Below are 18951 nucleotides of genomic sequence, written 5' to 3' on the forward strand. Positions count from 1 at the left end.
AGTAGGTTTATTAGTCAACAGGAAATCCTTAGGCTAGCCCAGACGGCCCAGACCGGCCAATGCCAGGGCTCCACCTAGCCAAGCTGCTGTACAGTCCATCCTGGCTCACTCTGACTGTCAGTTCCAGGTGAGAGCTGGACGCCTGACACCTCTCCTCCATGGCCCTCCTCCAGTAGAGCCATGTTGGATTCACACTGTTGGCCTGCCTGCTGGAGTTTCCACTGTTAGGTGTCCAGGGTTCAGGCAATCTCTCTGCTCTCCCGCCCGGGAGCAGCACTTTAACCCTTCTGTACCCACTGGGTAGCCCTGCCAAGGGGATTGGTACAGAGCCCTCCCGCTAGCTCATCGAAACGCTACCGAGAATTCCCACATTCGTCACAGGCTCTATATTCAGCATCGCATGGAAATGACACAACGAGCCAATAGGGTGCCTGACAGCCAATGAGAACGAGGCTTTGGACTGCTGCATTCGAAGCCTGGATTCCTGTCCTAGCTTTGCATCGAATGACCCTGTGCAGCTTCTCCATTACATACGCTATCAAATGGGGGGACGGTAGTTGATTCTGCTAGTTCAGAAGGCTGAGCAGGGCACTACCCTAGGATGGGAAAGAGCTGGGTTTTATTCCCTGCTCTGCCACAGATGTCCCATGTGCGCCTGAGCAGTCATCTAGGCTCTCGGTGACTCCGTTCCCTGCCCACAAAATAGGGCAAGTAGCTCGGTGCTAGTTCACAGGGGGACACTCCGGATAAATACATTACAACCTGTCAGGCGCTCAGACACTCCAGGAATGGGGCCAGGTAGGTCTGATTTCTAGATGAGGTGGGGGACACAGGCAGAGAAAGATTAAGAGCACTCTGGGGAATTGCTGGGACTCGCACACGTGGCCCGGGAGCGTGCAGCACAACGCACAAGCCCTAGTGCTACAGAGCCCGGTGAAAAGACTGTGCAAATCCCTAGTCCATTTCCCCTGAGCCCCATGGCGCACCTGCCAAATGCCAGAGCGTCACATGAGACATGGACTGTGGCCGGTCTGGGGGGCATGTGCGCCCAGAGGAGAGCTACCGAGGGAAGGGGCGTCATGAAGGTCAGAACCTGCTCTTACAGCCATGTTTTGTGAATACTATCTGGGCAGGGCCATCCTGGCATCTTCCTTTCAGAAGGCCCTTTGTGTCATCGAGTTAGGGGTTCCCCTCTCTGGTTCTTCTCTGCTTCCATCTGTAATGTTAGGGGCTGCAATTTCCTTCCTTCTAACTCCCATAAAAGTCCCTTTGGTACAGGGCATGGCTCTCTGCTTGCGGGTGAGCGATGGGGCTGGTGAGGGCAAACATTCATGGATGCAGATGCGTGCGAGCCTGTGAGCGTGCAGTTTTGGGAACACATTTATTAGCTGCACAGAATCTCACACACACACACACACACACTCACAGAACCAACAGGCCAACTGAGATCTCCACAGTGACACAGAAACAGGTCTCACCCCTCATTCCCAGCAGCCGTGGCATTTTGCCACTTCCCCCCACACACACACTTGTGCCTTTGGGGGAGGCAGGCCTGGGGAGTCGCCTGCCAGAGCCACTCACCTGGGCAGGGAACGTTCTGCTCTGGACTGCACGGTGACCATTAGATTGTAATTAGTAATTACCCCAGTCCCCGGGGGTATAAATGTGGCTCAGTCCTCCCCCGGGAGCCAGTGCACCAGGTTTGCAGCCCCTGAGCCACTCCTCACTCGCCTGACACGACTGCACAGCTCCCCCCTCAGCTCGGCAGAGAGAAAGCCAAAGATGAACAAGATCCTGGCTCTGGGTTTGCCAGCCCTGCTCTGCTTGGCAACGGGTAAGTCCCGAAACAAAACCCAATGAGGGGAGATTTCCACCCCTGATGGAGCAGAGCTTCAGCTGGTGCCAGTCCAGTCAGCTGAGGTCTGGCCCATGTTCTTTACCGAGGGCAATTCAATTATAACCAACTATTCTTGCTCAAGGGCAGCCTGTGCTCTGGTGGAAGGACAGAACCGCCGCCCCTGGAAAGCCAGACTGGCCTAGCAGTGACCTGCCCACAGAGGGTCAGATGAAATGAACCGGAGCAGGACAGCCGTGGGGGTTGGATGGTTCCTGGAGACGGGGAACGTGCCTGTGCACGGAGCGTGGCCGATCCGTGGCTGCTCGTTGCCTACTCTCCGTTTTCTCGTCTCTTCACAGCGGATCCTCTCCAGTGCAACGGTTGTTTCAAGGTGTTACAGGACGGCAGCTGTAAGATAGGCCAATACACCTGCACGGCAGCTCCAGATGAATCCTGCTTCACCCGCAAAATCACCGCTGGTGAGTGAGAGTGACTGAGGGCACATCGAGGCCGGGGCTGGAGGGGAAATGTCCAGCTCGAGGAGATACACCCATCGCTCTGCTCCAGCTAGCACACCGACAGCAGACGTGTAACCGGAGCCAGCTGCCCCAGTTCGATCCTGCCCAGGGCACTAGACACCAGTGCAGACTGTCCCTGCGTTTCTGTGCAGTCCAGTGAGCCAAAGATGCCCCATCTCTGGGGCAGTTAGTGCTGGGAGGGGAGAAGTGATCGCCTTACCCTAGAGTGACCTCTTCTGGCCACGCCGGCTGTGGCACTAGGGAATCGTGTTCAGCCTTTAGGGTACGTCTGCCCTAAGGGCGGGGGGAGAGATGTTGCAGCTCGGGGGAGACATCCCCATGCTAGCTCTGACTGAGCACACATAGTGTAGCCACAGCAGCGTGAGACATGAGGGGCTAGCCCCTCCACCCCCCAAGTCTACATGCCTAGCGTCTTGGATGGGCACTTACTCGGGGGGGCTGGCCTCGCCTGCTGCTCGCTCTGCCATGGCTACCCTCTATTCTTAGAGCGCTCGCTGGATCAGAGGTAGGGGAATGTCCTGCCTGAAGTGTAGCCGGACCCTTAGTCCATGAAGGTGACTGGGACACTGGGGCATAGGGGCGGGGTGGGGGAGTCCTCTAAGGACAGAGAAGGGTCCTGAGCTACAGGAAGTGGGGTGACAGAGGAGCCCCGGCTCCTGGGAGTCAACAGAGGGGAGGGCAGCTCAGTTGGTGGATTCCCCTGGCCCTGTCACTGGGAGGAGAGGTCTGTCCCTGGCACCCAGCCCTGGGGGCTCAGGTCTCTTTCCCTCTGTAGGGAACGAGATCCTGCGGGTGGAGCGGGGCTGCACTGTGATCTGCGACGACCTAGTGCTCAGCAACTACGACTACAAGGAGATCACCCAGTGCTGCACGGACAGAGCCTTCTGCAACGTCCACAACCCCTGGCCCCAAACCCCCAAGGAGGATTAAGGGGAGGGTGTGGTCCTGGGGCTGCAGGAAAGCCACATTTGCCCTTTGCCCCAGGCCTGGCTCTGGGTTATTCCCCAACTCGCCTTTCCTCATTGAAAACCTGGCAGGAACCAAGACCGTCCCCTGGCATCACCCTCAATCACACACTCCTGACATCAATTAACTATAATTAAATTAGGAAATGAGCTCTGCTCACTGGCCCCGCCCTGCTTCGCCCCGGCCCCTTCCCTGCTTGGCTGCCCGCCTCCCATCTCGCTGCCCCAGGCCCAGCACCCAAACTCTCTGGTGCTTTGCTGCTGTTCCATAGTTGAAGGTGTCCGTATCAGGGTGACACACTCCCCCCAGCTGTCATTTCAGAGCCTCTGCTGCTGCCCCGTGAGAGTATTAAGGGGGCAGGGCTGGATTTAGGGGCAGGCGACCAAGGTGACCACCTGCGGTGCCAGGCTTTGGGGTCACCGGGCTTGGGGGACTGTTTTTATTGTTAGCAACAAAACAGAAAGTAGAATGTTTGAAGTAACAAGTATCAGAGGGGTAGCCGTGTTAGTCTGAATCTGTAAAAAGTAACAGAGGGTCCTGTGGCACCTTTAAGACTAACAGAAGTATTGGGAGCATAAGCTTTCGTGGGTAAGAACCTCACTTCTTCGGTATTCCGTATGTGATTCATTTTGCATTAACCTCCTAGAACAGTGGTTCCAACCTATTGTGGGCCACACACGTCTTATGTGGGCTGCATCCAATACTACCTGTATGGCCCTGAGGATGTCACATGGGCTGCAGCTCTGTGCTGATTGGACCGGAAGCAGCCCTTGGGCCGGAGGTTGAGAACCACTGTCCTAGAATGTTCTGGATCTTTGTAGAATCTCATGGAACTTTCCAGACTTTGAGAACGACACTCTCTTCGAACTTCCTAGAACGTTGTCAGCCATGCCCTCGTGGGTATATAAGGGGAGGGGCATTGCCAGTCAGTGAGATATAAGAACGAACTGAAGCGAAGCAAGAGCCCAGCTGCAATACTGGGAACCTTGCTTTGTTGTGTAATTGTGAAAGTGTACTTGTGTTTTAAGACTTGAAGAGTGTAAGTAGCGACTAATAAAGGACATATTTAATGAGATGCCAGAGATAGCTATCGAACCTCTATCTACGCAACAGGATAAAAGAAATACTGTTACTTCTTTTGCCATGCTTAACATGTAATGTTTGATGACTTTCTAAGATTGCGGAACACAGACTTTTGCTCTCCCTAATCCTGTCTGTTTTCCCACCTAGAAAATAAGAGATGCCCCCGAAGAAGCCTTCAGGAGCTCAGTACAGGAAGCGAAAAGCTCAATTGCAATCTAGTTTGCAGCAAGGGGCAAATTTTAACTAAAGGACTAGGGTTAACATCCTAAGGCTGTAACACTATTTAATTCTGGACCACCCAGTGTTGGTGCACAGTTCCATTTCTTGATGTCAGTACATTTCAGTTATTCTTAAAATTAAAAAGTTTCTATACGCTTAGAGCAAATGATTTGTTTTTAATTTGCTTATATAGGACATGAATAAATACAGATCCTAGCGTGCAAATTTATCGGCTTCTATGCCAGGGATAAATCACGCATGCAAATCGTGCATCAAAGTCATGAAATGGGCTATAAATGCAATAAAAAAATAAGGGATTCAAAATTTTAACAAAGGAAGGGGAGCACTGAACAGGTTCTTCGCCTGGGGGCCATTTGGTCTAGGGCACTGTTAAGGGAGGCCCCTCTCCCCAGACCTCGCTCTGTGCAGGGTGGGCAGTTTGCCAGCTTGGGAGGCTACAGTGCAGAGGGGACACCTTGCATGCCAACCAGTGGGACCCACTCAATTCCCGCTCCATCCTCCATGCTTCCCTGTACACTGGGCCCCAGCAACGCCATGAGCCTGGTGTCTGCTCAGCACAGACACCTGAAAACTGTAGACAAGCCCTAAGACGGATACCCAGTCCAAGTGAGAGAGAGAGAGACAGAGAGAGCATGCTGCCAGCAGGACAGCCTTCTTCTCACCTCCAGAGGTGAGGGTTAGCTGGGTTGACAGGAACTTACAAATGATTGCAAAGAGACACGGTAAGTGAGGGACTCTGGTGGTGACAGACAAGCTTTCGAGCTACGCAGAGTTCTTCAGGTCTGGGAAAGGTACACAGAACATCCCAGCTAATTACAATATGGAACAGATTGTTTAACATAAGTAGTTAACACATATTCTAAGGGACTATTCAAGGTGAAGTGACCCATTAACACCCCTGCAGTCACAAGACAAAAGATGGAGTTAGTGGATTACAGATTGTTGTAGTAAGTCTTATAAACAGGTATATCACTGGACAAATGCACCATGAAACCAATGATATACCTGAGACACATCGTGATATTTTCATCCTCTGGACAGATGACCTAAACTTCCTCATATTTCCACTACAACTTCAACCTCCACCACCCATCCATCAAACTCTCTCTAGAGCACTACTGCACCTGTATCAGCTTCCTGGATTCTATTCAAGCTGATTGTGGTGTCCTACAGACAACTACGTACAAGAAACCCACAGATCACCACACATTCTTTCACAGATCCAATAATCACCCCAAACACACCAAGAAATCTGTTATCTACCACCAGGCACTCAGATACCACAGAATATGGTAGAAATGGAGGAGAAAGTCTAGGATACACACTAAAAACTGCCTTTGCCAAACAAGGACCCCCCAGAGCAGTACATCAGCTACTCCTGGGGAAATTCTGTGCCACTGCATGTGTGCAGAATTCATGTCCCCCACAGATTTCTTTGCTTCCCTGCAGAAAAATGACTTTCTGACAGGGAAGGAAAGTGAAGCTGCAAGAGCAGTCACGCACCTCTCCCTAGCTGCACAGGTACATCATTTCAGGCAACCGGAGCACTCAGTGAAGACATAAATCTCTGTGGGGCTGGGAACACCCCAGCCAGTGGCTCCTACCCTGAGCCAGGATCAGCTGCTAGTCCTGGCTGGGCTGGAGGCAGGAGAGGACAGGACTTCCTCTTCCCCTGCAAGTAGTGGCTGGGGCTGTGTCAGACCCGTCCCCAGAAACTTCCCCCAGCTGCAGGAAGCTCAGCATCCTCCCCTGCTCGCTCTTCACCTGTGGGGGGAGGGGGTCACTGTACCGGGAGCTGTACAGACACAGCTGTGGGGAGTGTGTCTTGCTCCCCCATGCATCTGGACCTCCCATCCCAGACACCCCTGCCAAGCCTCACCCCGTACCCCCCCCCAAGCCCTCCATACCTAAACCCCACCCCACTGAACCTCAACCCCTGCATCTGGAGCCCCCTGCCTTCAGACCCCCCCAACCCTGCACCCAGACCACCACCCACTGAGCTCCCTGCACTCAAACCCCGATTCTGATGAGCCCCACCTCCCTGCACCACCCCGAGCCCCCACATCCAGATCCCCATGCCACTGACTTCCAACTAGCTGCACCCAGGGCACAGAATTTTTAATTTTTTGGTGCAGAATGAATCCTGGAATATCAGGGTTGGAAGGGAGCTCACGAGGTCATTTGGTCCAACCCCCTGCTCAAAGCAGGACCAACCCCAACTAAATCATCCCAGCCAGGGCTTTGTCAAGCCTGACCTTAAAAACCTCTAAGGAAGGAGATTCCATCACCTCCCTAGGTAACCCATCACCACCCTCCTACTGAAAAAGTTTTTCCTAATATCCAACCTAAACCTCCCCCACTCAACTTGAGACCATTACTCCTTGTTCTGTCATCTGCTACCACTGAGAACAGTCTAGATCCATCCTCTTTGGAACCCCCTTTCAGATAGTTGAAAGCAGCTATCAAATCCCCCCTCATTCTTCTCTTCTGCAGACTAAATAATCCCAGTTCCCTCAGCCTCTCCTCTCCTCCCTCAGGAGTAATCAGTGGAGCCACCCAAATACCCCGAGAGAGCTTGCTTCAATACAATACAAAAGCTTCTCTCTTTCACCAACAGAAGTTGGTCCAATAAAACATCTTACCTCACCCACTTTGTCTCTCTAATATCCTGGGACTAACACAGCTACAACACTGCAAACAAAACTGATTGAGAAGAAAGATTACGGTGGAGGTAATGGGAAATACGTGCAGAGAACGTTCTGGTTTTACCCTCCTTGCTCTGAGAGCTATGTACCTTTGGGTGATAGATTAAATAAGGCTTTGTTTTGAAGATGCTTTTTCTGAGTCATTTTAATCCGTTGCTGGTCACAGGCTCCCGGGGGGAAGGGGGGGGAAGGGCTTGAAAATGCTCAACCCAGTTGGGCCTGCCGATTTAATATGGTTGGTAAAAAAGGGGGCTGTAACCCAAAGACCCACTCTAAGAGTGGTTGGACCCAGAGGTTCTGCCCAGAGGGGAAGCCAGGCCTGTTACCTGAGGGGTGCACTCAAGAGGGGCAAAAACGGTCTAAGGTGCAGTTTGCCTGGTAACCGTAACACACGTGATTTCGATTGCTTTGTATCAGCGATCTGGCCTCTTCATTATTTACCACTCCTCCACTTTTGGATCATCTGCAAACTTCATCGGGAATGATTTCATACTTTCTTCCAGGACACTGATAAAAGTGTGACATAGTGTAGTAGGGCCAAGAACCAGTCCCTGCAGGACCTCACTAGAAACACAGCCATTCGACGATGATTCCCCATTTACAAATTACATTTAGAGACCTATCATTTAGCCAGTTTTTAACCCATGTAATATGTGCCATGTTGATTTTGTATTGTAGTTGCCTCTTAATCAAAATGCCGCTTGGCACCAAGTGAAATGCCTCACTAAAGTCTATGACATCAACACTCTGTGCGTGTGGATGGGCGGCTGGCTGGACGGGCAGGCAGCATATTTGGGAATATATTTATTTGCTTCACAGAATTGCATCTGTTGACCATTGACCCTGGCCTGATCTTGGTTTTGAGTAAAACACAATCTATTTGCTAAGCATGCATAAAGAAATAACAATGAATGTTATTATCGCAACTGTAACAGCCAGTAGAAGAACCAAAACACATGTATTAAAAATAGGCTTAGCTATAGGTTTTAAGCATTAAGGGCTTAGAGTTAGGCCTAACTGGAATAAGTATTATGTGCTTAAGCGAAGGTTATGAAGTTTAGCAATATGCATCTTGTGATAGGTTAGCAATGCATTTTGTGATATATGCGTAAACCACAAACAAGCAGATGGGTACTTTTGCAATAAGTCTAACAATGGAGCTATCTGCATTGACGTATCAAAACTATTGGGACATTCATTGATGTAAGTGCCTGCATTGGTGCTTGGAAGTTGAACTATGGTACCACCATACATGGGCAGGGCTGAAACCTTATCAAATATGGTCCCAGACATGAGAGGGTGAAATAGGAAAAGGTGTATAAAAATGTGTTTATCCAGCCTGTTGTTGGGGCACCAGGGGATGACATGGGACAGCCTGTCAGGATCCCAACAAGGGCAGTCAGGGCCAAAGGTCAGAGCAGGGGCAAACCTGAGGTTGGAAGTAGCAGAGGAGTTCATAGTCAGGCTCCAGGCCAGGGTCAATCCAAGCCAGGAGGCAAAATCCAAATCAAGCTGAGGTCAAAGCCTGAACTTCAGGAGCAAAGAGCAGGAACAGTCATGGCAGCTACAGGACTGCCCCTTGGGTTTATATAGAGTAGACAGCCAATCAGGAGTCTTGAGGCTGCTGTCTGTCAAACCCTTGAGGTGGAACGTCCCATGGGCTGCGTCCATAGCAGATCATTGGAAGTGGCAAGCAAACTGGCTGTAGCCTGGGTAACAGCCTGGTGATGCTACCTACCTATTAGCTCTACAGACCTGGGTTCTAGACCCTATGGGGGCTCCCTACAATGGATAGAAAGCTTGGCCCTGTACTCTCCTCCTGGGGTGGGGTCCACTTACACTCTCTTCCATCTTTGTTTCTAATGGTCCAGGAGGTTGTAAGTCCCCACAATGAAATACTTGTAAGTATGAACAAAGCAGGAACCACCTTACTTATAATTATGTACATTGATGTTTCTATTACTTCAGATATATTTGTCTGCACCAACTCAAGCTCATAAAGTCTCTGTGTCCTTCACCAATTGCACCTTCTCACTTAACTATAACCGGCTGCCTGAAAAAGAACTGGGCTAGATAAGTTTATGGAGGGAATGGTTTGATGGGATTACGTGATTCTAATCAATTAGGCAATAACGGCCATCGCTGGTCAAATGAGGGTCTGGCTAGAGAATCTTGCCTGTATGCTCGGGGTTCTGCTGATCGCCATATTTGGGGTCGGGAAGGAATTTTCCTCCAGGGTAGATTGGCAGTGGCCCTGGAGGTTTTTCGCCTTCCTCCGCAGCATAGGGCAGGGGTCGCAAGCTGGAAGATTCTCTGCGTCTTGAAGTCTTTAGATCACGATCTGGAGACTTCAACAGCAGAGCTAAGGGAAAGTGGGGGGGTCAGCTTTTGTGGCCTGCATCATGCAGGGGGTCAGACTAGATGACCATATTGGTCCCTTCTGACCTTAAAGTCTATGAGTCTATGAGTCTATGAGTGGTTATTTGTGACAAGTGCATGCTTCACCCCAATACATTCTTTTACCATTGTAATAACTGATCTGATTTTTTTCTTAATAAAATAGAACCCAACAGGCCAATCGAAAGCTCCACAGTGGCTCAGGAACAGGTCTCACCCCTCATTCCCAGCAGCCGTGGCACTTTGCCACTTCCCTCCCGCTTGTGCCTTTGGCAAAATGCCCCTGTGGGGGAGGCAGGGCTGGGAAGTCGCCGGCCAGAGCCGCTCACCTGGGCAGGGAACGTTCTGCTCTGGGCTGCACGGTGACCATTAGATTGTAATTAGTAATTACCCCAGTCCCCGGGAGTATAAATCCCTCTCTGTCCTCCCCCTGGGAGCCAGTGCACCAGGTTTGCAGGCCCTGTTCTGCTCCTCACTGGCCTGACACGATCGCACAGTTCCCCCCTCGGCTCGGCAGAGAGAAAACTAAAGATGAACAAGATCCTGGCTCTGGGTTTGCCAGCCCTGCTCTGCTTAGCAATGGGTAAGTCCCGAAACAAAACCCAACGAGGGGAGATTTCCACCCCTGATGGGGCAAAGCCTCAGCTGGTGCCAGACCAGTCAGCTGAGGTCTGGCCCATGTTCTTTACCGAGGGCAATTCAATTACAACCAAGTCTTCTAGCTCAAGGGCAGCCTGTGGTCTGGCGGAGGGACAGAGCCGCCCCTGGAAAGCCATCTATCAATGTGGGGGAGGGGCATGGCTGGTTCCACGCGGCCGGGCAGCTGTTTTGGTGTCTGTGTCCAGTCACCAGTCTGGGCCCGGCTTCTTGTTTCCTACTCTGCCTTCTCTCTCCTTTCCACAGCTGCAGCTCTCCAGTGCAACGGCTGTTTCATGATGCTACAGGATGGCAGCTGTATGCTAGGCAAACACACCTGCACAGCCGCTCGGGGGGAATCCTGCTTTACCCGTAAAATCACTATAGGTGAGTCTGGGAGGCCAAGGACCCCTCAGAATGCAATTTAGGAGCTGCCAGGGTGTGAGGGAAGAACACCTTACTCTAGCGTGACCCCTTGTGGCCAAGCTAGCAGTGGTGCTGGGGAGGGCCTCACAGCCCAACCTTCACCTGGAGCATCTACACAGCTATTTTTAGTGCCATAGTCTGTCGACCTGGCTCTGGGATTTGCTGCTGCTCGCTATGTGGGTGCCACATTCGTCCCTTAATCAAGGACGGTGACTACGGGGATGGCGACAGAGCAATCCGAGGCGTGACTGAAGCACTGTAGACAGGCCAGAGCTAGCGGTCATCTAGCTAGCTTGGCTAACGCTAGCAGGGAAGCTGTGGCATCAGGGGTGACAGCGCAGCTAGCCACTGGCGTATGTACCCGGAGTCCCGGGTGGGCTCGTACGACCTGTGCTGACGTCGCTGCCCTGCTGTTGTTACTGGAGCTAGCTAGATCAACGCTAGCTCCGGCCGGTCTACAGCGCTTCAGTCACGGCTCTGACTGCAGTGTAGACAGACCCTGTGACACTGGGACAGGCAGAAGTGGGTGTCCTCTGAGGACAGAGAGAGGGACCAGCAGGTGTCTTCCCCTGGAGCAGTGGGAAGAGAGTGGCAGGGGAGACAGAGGAGTCCTGGACAGAGGGGAGGGCAGCTCAGCTGGGAGGAGGGGCCTGTCTCTGGCACCTGGCTCTTGTCTCTCTTTCCCTCTGCAGCGGGCTTTATCAATCGTGTGGAGCGGGGCTGCACATCCATCTGCGAGGATACAGAGATCCCTGAAGACTACTACAAGGACACCACCCAGTGCTGCACAGATGGGGACTTCTGCAACATCCACAATCCCTTCCCCAAATTCTCCGATTATGCCTAAGGGGAGACTGGCGTTCAGGGCTGGCAGGAACGCCATGTTCTCCCTTCACCCCACCCCTGGCTCTGGGTTAGTCTCTCATGCCCCTCGCCTCATGTAAAATCCAGCGGGACCCAAGACCATCCCCTGGTGTCATCCTCAATCACACGCTCCTGTCAGCTACAAACGATATTTAAATTAGGAAATGAACTCTAACCTCTGGCCCCGCCCCACTCCCCCTGGCCACGCCCTGCTTCCCCTTGGCCCCTCCCCTTGCCTGGCTGCCCTCCTCCCATTTTGCTGTCCCAGGCCCAGCACCCAAACTGGTGCTTTGCTGCTGTTCCGTAGTTGAAGGTGCCCGTATCCCCCACAGCTGTCGTTTCAGAGTTGCCGCTGCCCCATGAGAATATTAAGGGCCCCCCCCCCCTTTCCCCAGACATCGCTCTGTGCAGGGCAGGCAGTTTGCCAGCTTGGGGGGCTACAGTGCAGAGGGGACACCTTGCATGCCAACCAGTGGGACCCACTCAATTCTCCCTCCATGTTTCCCTGTACACTGGGCCCCAGTGACGCCCTGAGCCTGGTGTCTGCTCAGTGCAGACACCTGAGACAGAGCGAACACAGCACAACCCACAGCTCTCTGCTCCAGACGGGCTGTAAAAGGGTCGATACTGTCCCAAGCATGGCTCTGCCAGCTAGTTGCCAGGTTCTCCCCCAGGCAACTAGCTGGCAGAGCCATGCCTGGGACAGGAACCCGGACAGCAGGGCACTCAGGGATTTCCTCCTCTGCAGCGTGCCCAGCTCCCTGCCTGGCTGGTCCCCCGGAGCTCCCCCTGCCCTCGGAAACGAGTCCTGCCCATCTCCCTGCCGTGATCTAAACCCCACTGTGCCTGGGGCAGTCCCTGATCTCTGAGTGATCCTGGAATGGGGTCACTCTGTACAGATCACATCCCACCATTCCATTCAGCCCCCACACACTCTGAACCGCTGCCTCCCTGCCGTGCCCAGGGTGTGATCCTGGCTTGCTGTATTTGCAGCTGAGATTCTGCTGATGAAACGCCTGCGCTTATCTCCCTCTTTGTCATATTCTGCTCGTTTGTTTCCTTGCGCAATAAACCCTCTGATTGTCACAGAGCGCTCAGGGCCTTCGTTTCATACACCGTCAGGGGACAATGTATTTTCAGACCCACATTTGAGACAGTAGCTTCTATCACCACCCCTACGTGTCCAAAGATGGCAGAGGTTCTGCTAGGACATCTCCCTCTGGTAGGTAAAGCAGAGTGCCTGGCCCTGGGGAATTACATCCAAGTTCTTCCCATTGGTAGGGCGGGTCTAAGTGGAACTCTTAGGCCCCAGTGTTGGCAGCAAAAGGGCTGGGTTCAACGTTCTCAGGGTTCCTTCCTTAGCTGACACCGACTTGATCCCCTCCCCAGAAACCAATGAAACAATGTACCCGTCCCTGAGCACCCTTGGTGGGCAATTCTTCCCCATGCGCCAGGACTGAGTCCAGGGGTTAAAACAAAGAGAACTTTATTAGGGGAGGGGAAAAGGGGAGGCAGACAACAGAATGAATTTGGGGAAATCAGTAATTAATGAATTCTAAGGAGGTAAGACTCCTGCCCCACAAAGTATCTTAACAGCAGTCCCACCCTCAGTCCTCAGGAATGGTGGACAATATGCTGGCCCTAGCTGGGCTGTTGGCAGTGGGGACCGAAGCTGGTACTGCTGGACGCCCAGCCACCGCCAGAGGGACACGGAGCACTGCCCTGAGGGGTGTGGGTTACATGGGCCCCAGGCTCAGGGCTGGCTCCAGGCATTCGGGGGAGCCTGGCAGATGCAGGGGGGATTGAGCGGGGCTGTCTGGTTGGCAGGCACGGTGCCCCATCCCTCAAACACCAAAGGAGGGCACTGGAGCCTTCCCCACTGGCAAACTGCCCACCCTGTTCAGAGCCCTATCAGGGGAAAGGGGCCCCTTAATGCTCTCAGGGGGGCAGGGGCTCTGAACAACAGCTGGGGGGGGGTCACCTTAACCCACAGCACCACAGCAAATCCAATATCCAAGGGAGTCATAGTGCTGGGCCTGGGCCAGCGAGACACAGGGAGGGGGCAGGCAGGCAGGACAGGAGTGAAAGGGGAGGGGGCCATGGGAAGGGGAGGGGCCAGAGGACAGGAGAGGGCAGGCATGGGCCACAGCAGGTCTTGGATTCTGGTGGGTTTTTAATCAGACTGGGGAAACCAGGAGAGAAACCAGGAGGGACGGGGGAGGGGAGAATGTGGACTTCCTCCAGAAGTGCAGCTGCCCCCAAGTGAGTGGGAAGGGAAGCGGCGTCCATGGCCCCTAGGCATTGCAGAAGTCTTCGGTGCAGCAGCGGAAGTCGTGATGGATGAATGTGCCTCCGACTTGGTCCTGGCAATCTCTGAAGCAGCCCTGCTGTGCATAGAGGGGGAAGTTCCCTGGACAAAGAGAGAGAGCCATGAGTCCCCAGGGCTGGGCGGCAGGGACAAATGCCTCCTCCCTGGGACTGTGCCAGAGGAATCCAGTGTCTGGTCCGGCCCCCCAGCCAGAGCATCACCAGCTGAGCTGCCCTCCCGTCTGTCGATAGCCAGGAACCATGTCTCCTCTGTCACCCCCTGCCATTCCCTTCCCGCTGCTCCAGGGGAAGACACTTGCTGGTCCCATTCTCTGTCCTCGGGGACTCCCCAACCCCTGCCCTTCCCTACAGCCCCATGTCACAGTCACTGTTCTGGACTAAGGGATGAACATGGCTCCCTTTGGAGTTCCCCAGTGTCCTGCCAGCTTGGCAGCCATGGGTCACTCCAGGCCCAGCAGAGACCCTCCTAGTCCCCACCCTCCCAGCGGCTGAACTTGCTGCCCTCCAAAACCTTGAGCCCCAGAGATGGGGCATCTATGTTCACTGAAAACACCAACCAGGGGAGCGGGGGGCCATGCCTACCACCTGCACATACCGAGGAGGAGTGTCTGGAGGTAGCAGGATTCCCCCGGAGCCGCCTTGCACATGCTTTTCCCTGCAAGACACGTCTTGTTCGGCTGCTGTCTGACACACACGTGGCACAGGAGGGCGCCCGCTGCGTTACAGGAGAGAGAAGAGAATGACACAACTCGCCGGGCACAGAGGGCCATTGGAGATGGGCAGGGAAATAGAGTCACCCGTCTGATCAGGAGCGTGGTGACAGGGAGCTCTCGTGTCCCTGTGTTATAGAAAGGCTGAGTGTGAATCGGCGTGGGGAGCTGACCAAACCAAGCCCATGAAATAGAAACTCATCAGGATACACACACTAGCTCTGCCTCTGACTCTATAAATAATTGACTTATGAATTCACCACAATTGTTCTAGTAGCTTTTCAGATTTTTAAAGGTACATCGCTGTGTTTGTAAAGCTTTTTCCTTCCTCTTTTGCTGTCCCAGGACCCAAAGAAACAGGTGTGGAAACTGACTAATTGACTATACCCAGGAAATACTGAAACTGACTTAACAGAGGGCTTAGAAACACAATGTAAATTGGGAGGAAATAGGAAAAATACCTCTCTCTCTGATCCTTTCAGTTACAATGAGCTTTTAATCTATTAATCTAGTAGTTAAAATATTTCCGACAGTGTGATTTCTATGTGGAGGGTGAACCAAATCAGTCTGAAGACCCATTCCAGTTTTTCTGTGCTGCTTATGAAAGAGTCAGTGAATATTTTCAAGTGCGCGGGGAAAAAAAACCCATTCAGCATGAATCTCAAGGAGGTCAGCAGCCAGTCAGATCTCTCTATTCCGCTATCCCTGTGGCAGCATATAATCTTTCCTACCCCTATAATTTTATTAAAAATTTAAAATAATGTGAAAATCACAGTGACCCGCGTAAGTGATTGGCACTGGCTGCTGCTCACCATTTTGCAATACACATCGCACAGTTCTTTGTCTTGGAGAAAAGTACTGGCAATATTCACTGCTCAGGTCAGCTCAAAATCCCCCTCACTCGTGCCACAAAGGGGCTAGGTCTGTCTCTGCCAACTGCCTGGATTCAGCACAGCTCGACTTAGCGACTGCCAGAGACATTTCTAACAAGCTCATGGCCCTGCTGTATTTGGGTATGTTTGGGAGGCATGTCGCTGGTTTGCAGAACTCAACAGCCCTGTCTCAGTCTTACGAACCCATCCATTTCCCTGTATTGGCTTCAGAACACTGCTGATGTTATCTGTCCCTCTGCAGGTCCCTCCCTAGGCCAGCCTGGCTTTGCCAAGGCGTCTGTCACTAATGCAGAGCACAGGCTGCTCTTACACTACAGTGTGTGAATCCCCCTCCCTAACTAACAAAGGCCAGCTCCTCTGCTGCTGTACATCATCCTAGCTAGCTCCACTGACGTTGATGGGCCAGCTCCCCGATGGAGCCGAGGATCTGGCCCCTTTGGGGGCGAATTGGTCGGTTTCGTTTGGGGACTTACCCATTGCGAAGTACAGCAGGGCCGTGAAAACAGGAACCAGCATCTTGTTCATCCTTCGTTTTCTCTCCTTCAAGCGGCGGCGGAAGTGGCACGGTGTGCTGAGCGAGTGAGAGCCCGGGCAGTGGTGCAGGGCAGTGTGCAGAGTATGGCACACTTCAAACACCAGACGGAGTTATATTACCCCTACTGGAGGCCGGGCAGCAGCCAATCAGGGCCCTTCCTGCGGGAAACACCCAGGTTTTTCTGTTGATTAATAATCATATCCCCAGATTGGATTGAATGGTCAGTCCAGGAGCAGAGCGATTCCTGCTCAGGTGACCAGCTCTGGGCAGGCAGCTGCCCACCCTCCCCAAAGGCTGGGGTTGGACTGGGCTGGTGCCAGTCGCCCAGGGCTCCCATAGGGTCCCTACCAATGTCCACAGAACATAAATGGTCCTTTTTAAGAATTAAACGTTTTACCCCATTACTGTGAATAAAACCTTCCAGCTGGCCGCTGAGTCTGCGTGGCTGAGACACACCCCGCCACCCCCGGGGAGAGGGGAGCCAGCTGCAATAGAGGCGGCCCCAGCAGAATGGCAGCCCCTTGCAAGTCCCGCTGCTGCGATGTGGAGGGCAGCAGAGCTAGTGGCTCTACCAACAGAGAACGCCCTGGCCACAGGCAGAGTCCCACCAGCTGTTATGGAGAAAGAGCAGCGTGTGTCCCCAGTTACCAGCAGGGCAATTGGGAGCTGGGATGGGGGATCAGGACTATGGTGGGACAGTGGGTGAGGGCAGGCAGGACGGGAAGCTCACTAAGAAACCTGGAGCCCCCAATGGCTGTGGGAGTGGGGAGCTGCAGCACCCCCCTCAGCTCATGCGCTTGGAAAGGTGCAAACTCCTCCAACCACACTGCCTGTGCCCCCTCATCCCCAGGGAACAGAACCCTATGGCCTGGGATCCGCCCACCTGAGCCTGACCACTGCAAAGGACACCGAGGGAACATGCTGAGAACGTGGGTGGCAGATTTCCATCAGTATTTTTAGCCCAGCAGCGGGGGCAGCGCAGGATCAGATGGATCCAATTCATTTAGGGACAGAGTCTGCGGCTCGGCCTGTCCCAGGGTCACTCTAAGACCAGCACAATGGGATGCCCCCTTTGTGGGGTAGTTTGGACTGTCTCAGCCACACACTATTTAGTCATCACACTGGCTGCTGGAGGCCAATGACTGGGCCCCAGAGGGACCTCACTGGTGTTAGCCAAGGCGTCCAACTCAAGCAATGACATTCCACCTCCTGAAACACCCCCTCTCTGGTAGTTTCAACTGGACAGGGGAGACATCATCAAGTCTTGTCCTAAACCTGGGTTGTGTTGCTGTGCCCAGTTAAAGAGCTGCCTCGTTCTGCCCCAGTGGTGGCTTCATATTCCAGCCTTAGGTGAAGGGGCTGGTAGCACCACCTATTATTATGGTTGCCCAAGACATCCCATTATAGGGCCCTGTTTTCAGCCAAACTTTAGCTAGTTAGACTGACATTTTCCATGACAGGTGTCTGCCTCTGGCTGAATTTTCTTGGAAAGTTTCAGCCAAAATGGTCCAGCTGTTTCTGAGAACAAGGCTAGGGGAAGTTAGACATAAAGGTAGCTCTGGAACAGGCTTCCAAGGGAGGCTGTGGAATCCCCATCAGTGGAAGTTTTAAAAAACAGGCTGGACAAACACCTGTCATGGATGGTGTAGGTATCTGGGTCCTGCCTCAGTGCCGGGGGTGGACTTGGTGACCTTTCAAGGTTCCTCCCAGCCCTACACTTCTGTGATTCTATGTGGGGCTAAGAGGTTTCCCTGAGACTGACTGTAAAACACAGGGGCTAGGGGATTGATTGCTTGCAGCTACGTGTGTGTGCCAGCATCAGCACGCAAGACAAGCAGGAGTGAGCATGGCCCTGACCGGAAGCTGAGCGACAGGGCTTCTGTTTGGGCACAGTGCCGGCTGGAAATGCAGACTTGGGTTTCTGTGCAAAGAAACTGCCTGCTGTTCGGTTCTGTTTTGTTTAGGGAAATAGGACTTTGTGGCCAGTCTTTTTACTAGACAGGATTGCACCAAAGAAATACCTGACTCTAGCATCAGTCTCTCCTCCTAATGGAAATGACGCACAAAGTCCCAAATACTGGCTAACCACTTGGACCAAAAGGGGTAACAGGTTTGAGTTTGGATGGGCTGTAGCGTGCAGTGACCCCCAGGCTGTGCTGGCAGGGGGAGGGGTGCTGCATGGGGGCCAGGGTGTGTTAGCACAGCGGATGATGTGCTGGGTGCACTGAGATTTTAAAGGCACTTCCTTAGCACGAGACACATGGGTGAGTTTAGCAATGTAACGACACAGACAACACCAGTCAGATTTGTTTGCCCCTTGGCCCCACTCAGGACATTAGTGCATTGATGCTTCGGCATGATTTGCACGTACAGCACCTGACACAAAGTGGGCTACTCAGTGTGCTGGGTTCAGCGTGACCCTGGGACGTGCCAAGCCGCAGTCTCTGGCCCCAAACAAATCGGCTCCGTTGGATCCAGCGCTATCCCCGCCACAGGGCTAAACATACTCCCACCAGCTCCCAGCATGTCCCCCCCATTGTGTCACTTCCAGCCAGCCGCAACAAGCTCAGGTGGGTGGATCCAGAGCGCAGTGTTCTGCTCCCTGGGGCTGTATGGGAGCAGAGCCAAGCTAAGCATGGCCTGGCCAGATGGTGCAGGGCAGTGGTGGTGGTTTGTCTCCCCATGCCGTGGGACGAGGGGCTCCGTCCCATTTGCACGTTTCAGGGTTCATAGTACTTAGACCATCACATCTCATTAGAGGAGAGTCATTAGGAACTAGTCAATGCCTCCTC

General features: G+C 53.1%; 3 protein-coding genes across 3 annotated transcripts; 2 read left to right on the forward strand and 1 right to left on the reverse strand.

Moving 5' to 3' along the window:
- Positions 1 to 1782: 1782 nt before the first annotated feature.
- Positions 1783 to 3306, forward strand: LOC112113370 (secreted seminal-vesicle Ly-6 protein 1-like). Its single transcript, XM_024209632.2, has 3 exons — positions 1783 to 1834; positions 2197 to 2316; positions 3152 to 3306. Exons 1-3 carry the CDS (start codon positions 1783 to 1785, stop codon positions 3304 to 3306), a joined length of 327 nt encoding a protein of 108 aa, XP_024065400.2.
- A 6992-nt stretch (positions 3307 to 10298) lies between these two features.
- Positions 10299 to 11676, forward strand: LOC112113376 (prostate stem cell antigen-like). Its single transcript, XM_024209643.2, has 3 exons — positions 10299 to 10350; positions 10671 to 10790; positions 11522 to 11676. The coding sequence occupies exons 1-3, from the start codon at positions 10299 to 10301 to the stop codon at positions 11674 to 11676; spliced, it is 327 nt and encodes a 108-aa protein (XP_024065411.1).
- Positions 11677 to 13291: 1615 nt separating this feature from the next.
- Positions 13292 to 16293, reverse strand: LOC112113390 (secreted seminal-vesicle Ly-6 protein 1-like). The gene is made up of 3 exons (XM_024209663.2): positions 16098 to 16293; positions 14617 to 14736; positions 13292 to 14103 (listed from the first exon to the last, which is right to left on the reverse strand). Exons 1-3 carry the CDS (start codon positions 16147 to 16149, stop codon positions 13988 to 13990), a joined length of 288 nt encoding a protein of 95 aa, XP_024065431.2. The 5' UTR covers positions 16150 to 16293; the 3' UTR covers positions 13292 to 13987.
- Between the last annotated feature and the right edge of the window lie 2658 nt (positions 16294 to 18951).

Source organism: Terrapene carolina, unplaced genomic scaffold (assembly GCF_002925995.2).
Source record: "Terrapene carolina triunguis isolate 2854851 unplaced genomic scaffold, T_m_triunguis-2.0 Scaffold374, whole genome shotgun sequence".
Classification (NCBI taxonomy): Eukaryota; Metazoa; Chordata; order Testudines; family Emydidae; genus Terrapene; species Terrapene triunguis.

Excerpts from the sequence above, each read along its gene's own strand:
- LOC112113370 (XM_024209632.2), top strand. The coding sequence starts at position 1,783 with ATGAACAAGATCCTGGCTCTGGGTTTGCCAGCCCTGCTCTGCTTGGCA. Across the intron at positions 1,835-2,196 it reads CCTGCTCTGCTTGGCAACGG|CGGATCCTCTCCAGTGCAAC; the intron begins GTAAGTCCCGAA and ends GTCTCTTCACAG. Across the intron at positions 2,317-3,151 it reads CACCCGCAAAATCACCGCTG|GGAACGAGATCCTGCGGGTG; the intron begins GTGAGTGAGAGT and ends TTCCCTCTGTAG.
- LOC112113376 (XM_024209643.2), top strand. The coding sequence starts at position 10,299 with ATGAACAAGATCCTGGCTCTGGGTTTGCCAGCCCTGCTCTGCTTAGCA. Across the intron at positions 10,351-10,670 it reads CCTGCTCTGCTTAGCAATGG|CTGCAGCTCTCCAGTGCAAC; the intron begins GTAAGTCCCGAA and ends TCCTTTCCACAG. Across the intron at positions 10,791-11,521 it reads TACCCGTAAAATCACTATAG|CGGGCTTTATCAATCGTGTG; the intron begins GTGAGTCTGGGA and ends TTCCCTCTGCAG.
- LOC112113390 (XM_024209663.2), bottom strand. The coding sequence starts at position 16,149 with ATGAACAAGATGCTGGTTCCTGTTTTCACGGCCCTGCTGTACTTCGCA. Across the intron at positions 14,737-16,097 it reads CCTGCTGTACTTCGCAATGG|CGGGCGCCCTCCTGTGCCAC; the intron begins GTAAGTCCCCAA and ends CCTGTAACGCAG. Across the intron at positions 14,104-14,616 it reads CCTCCAGACACTCCTCCTCG|GGAACTTCCCCCTCTATGCA; the intron begins GTATGTGCAGGT and ends CTCTTTGTCCAG.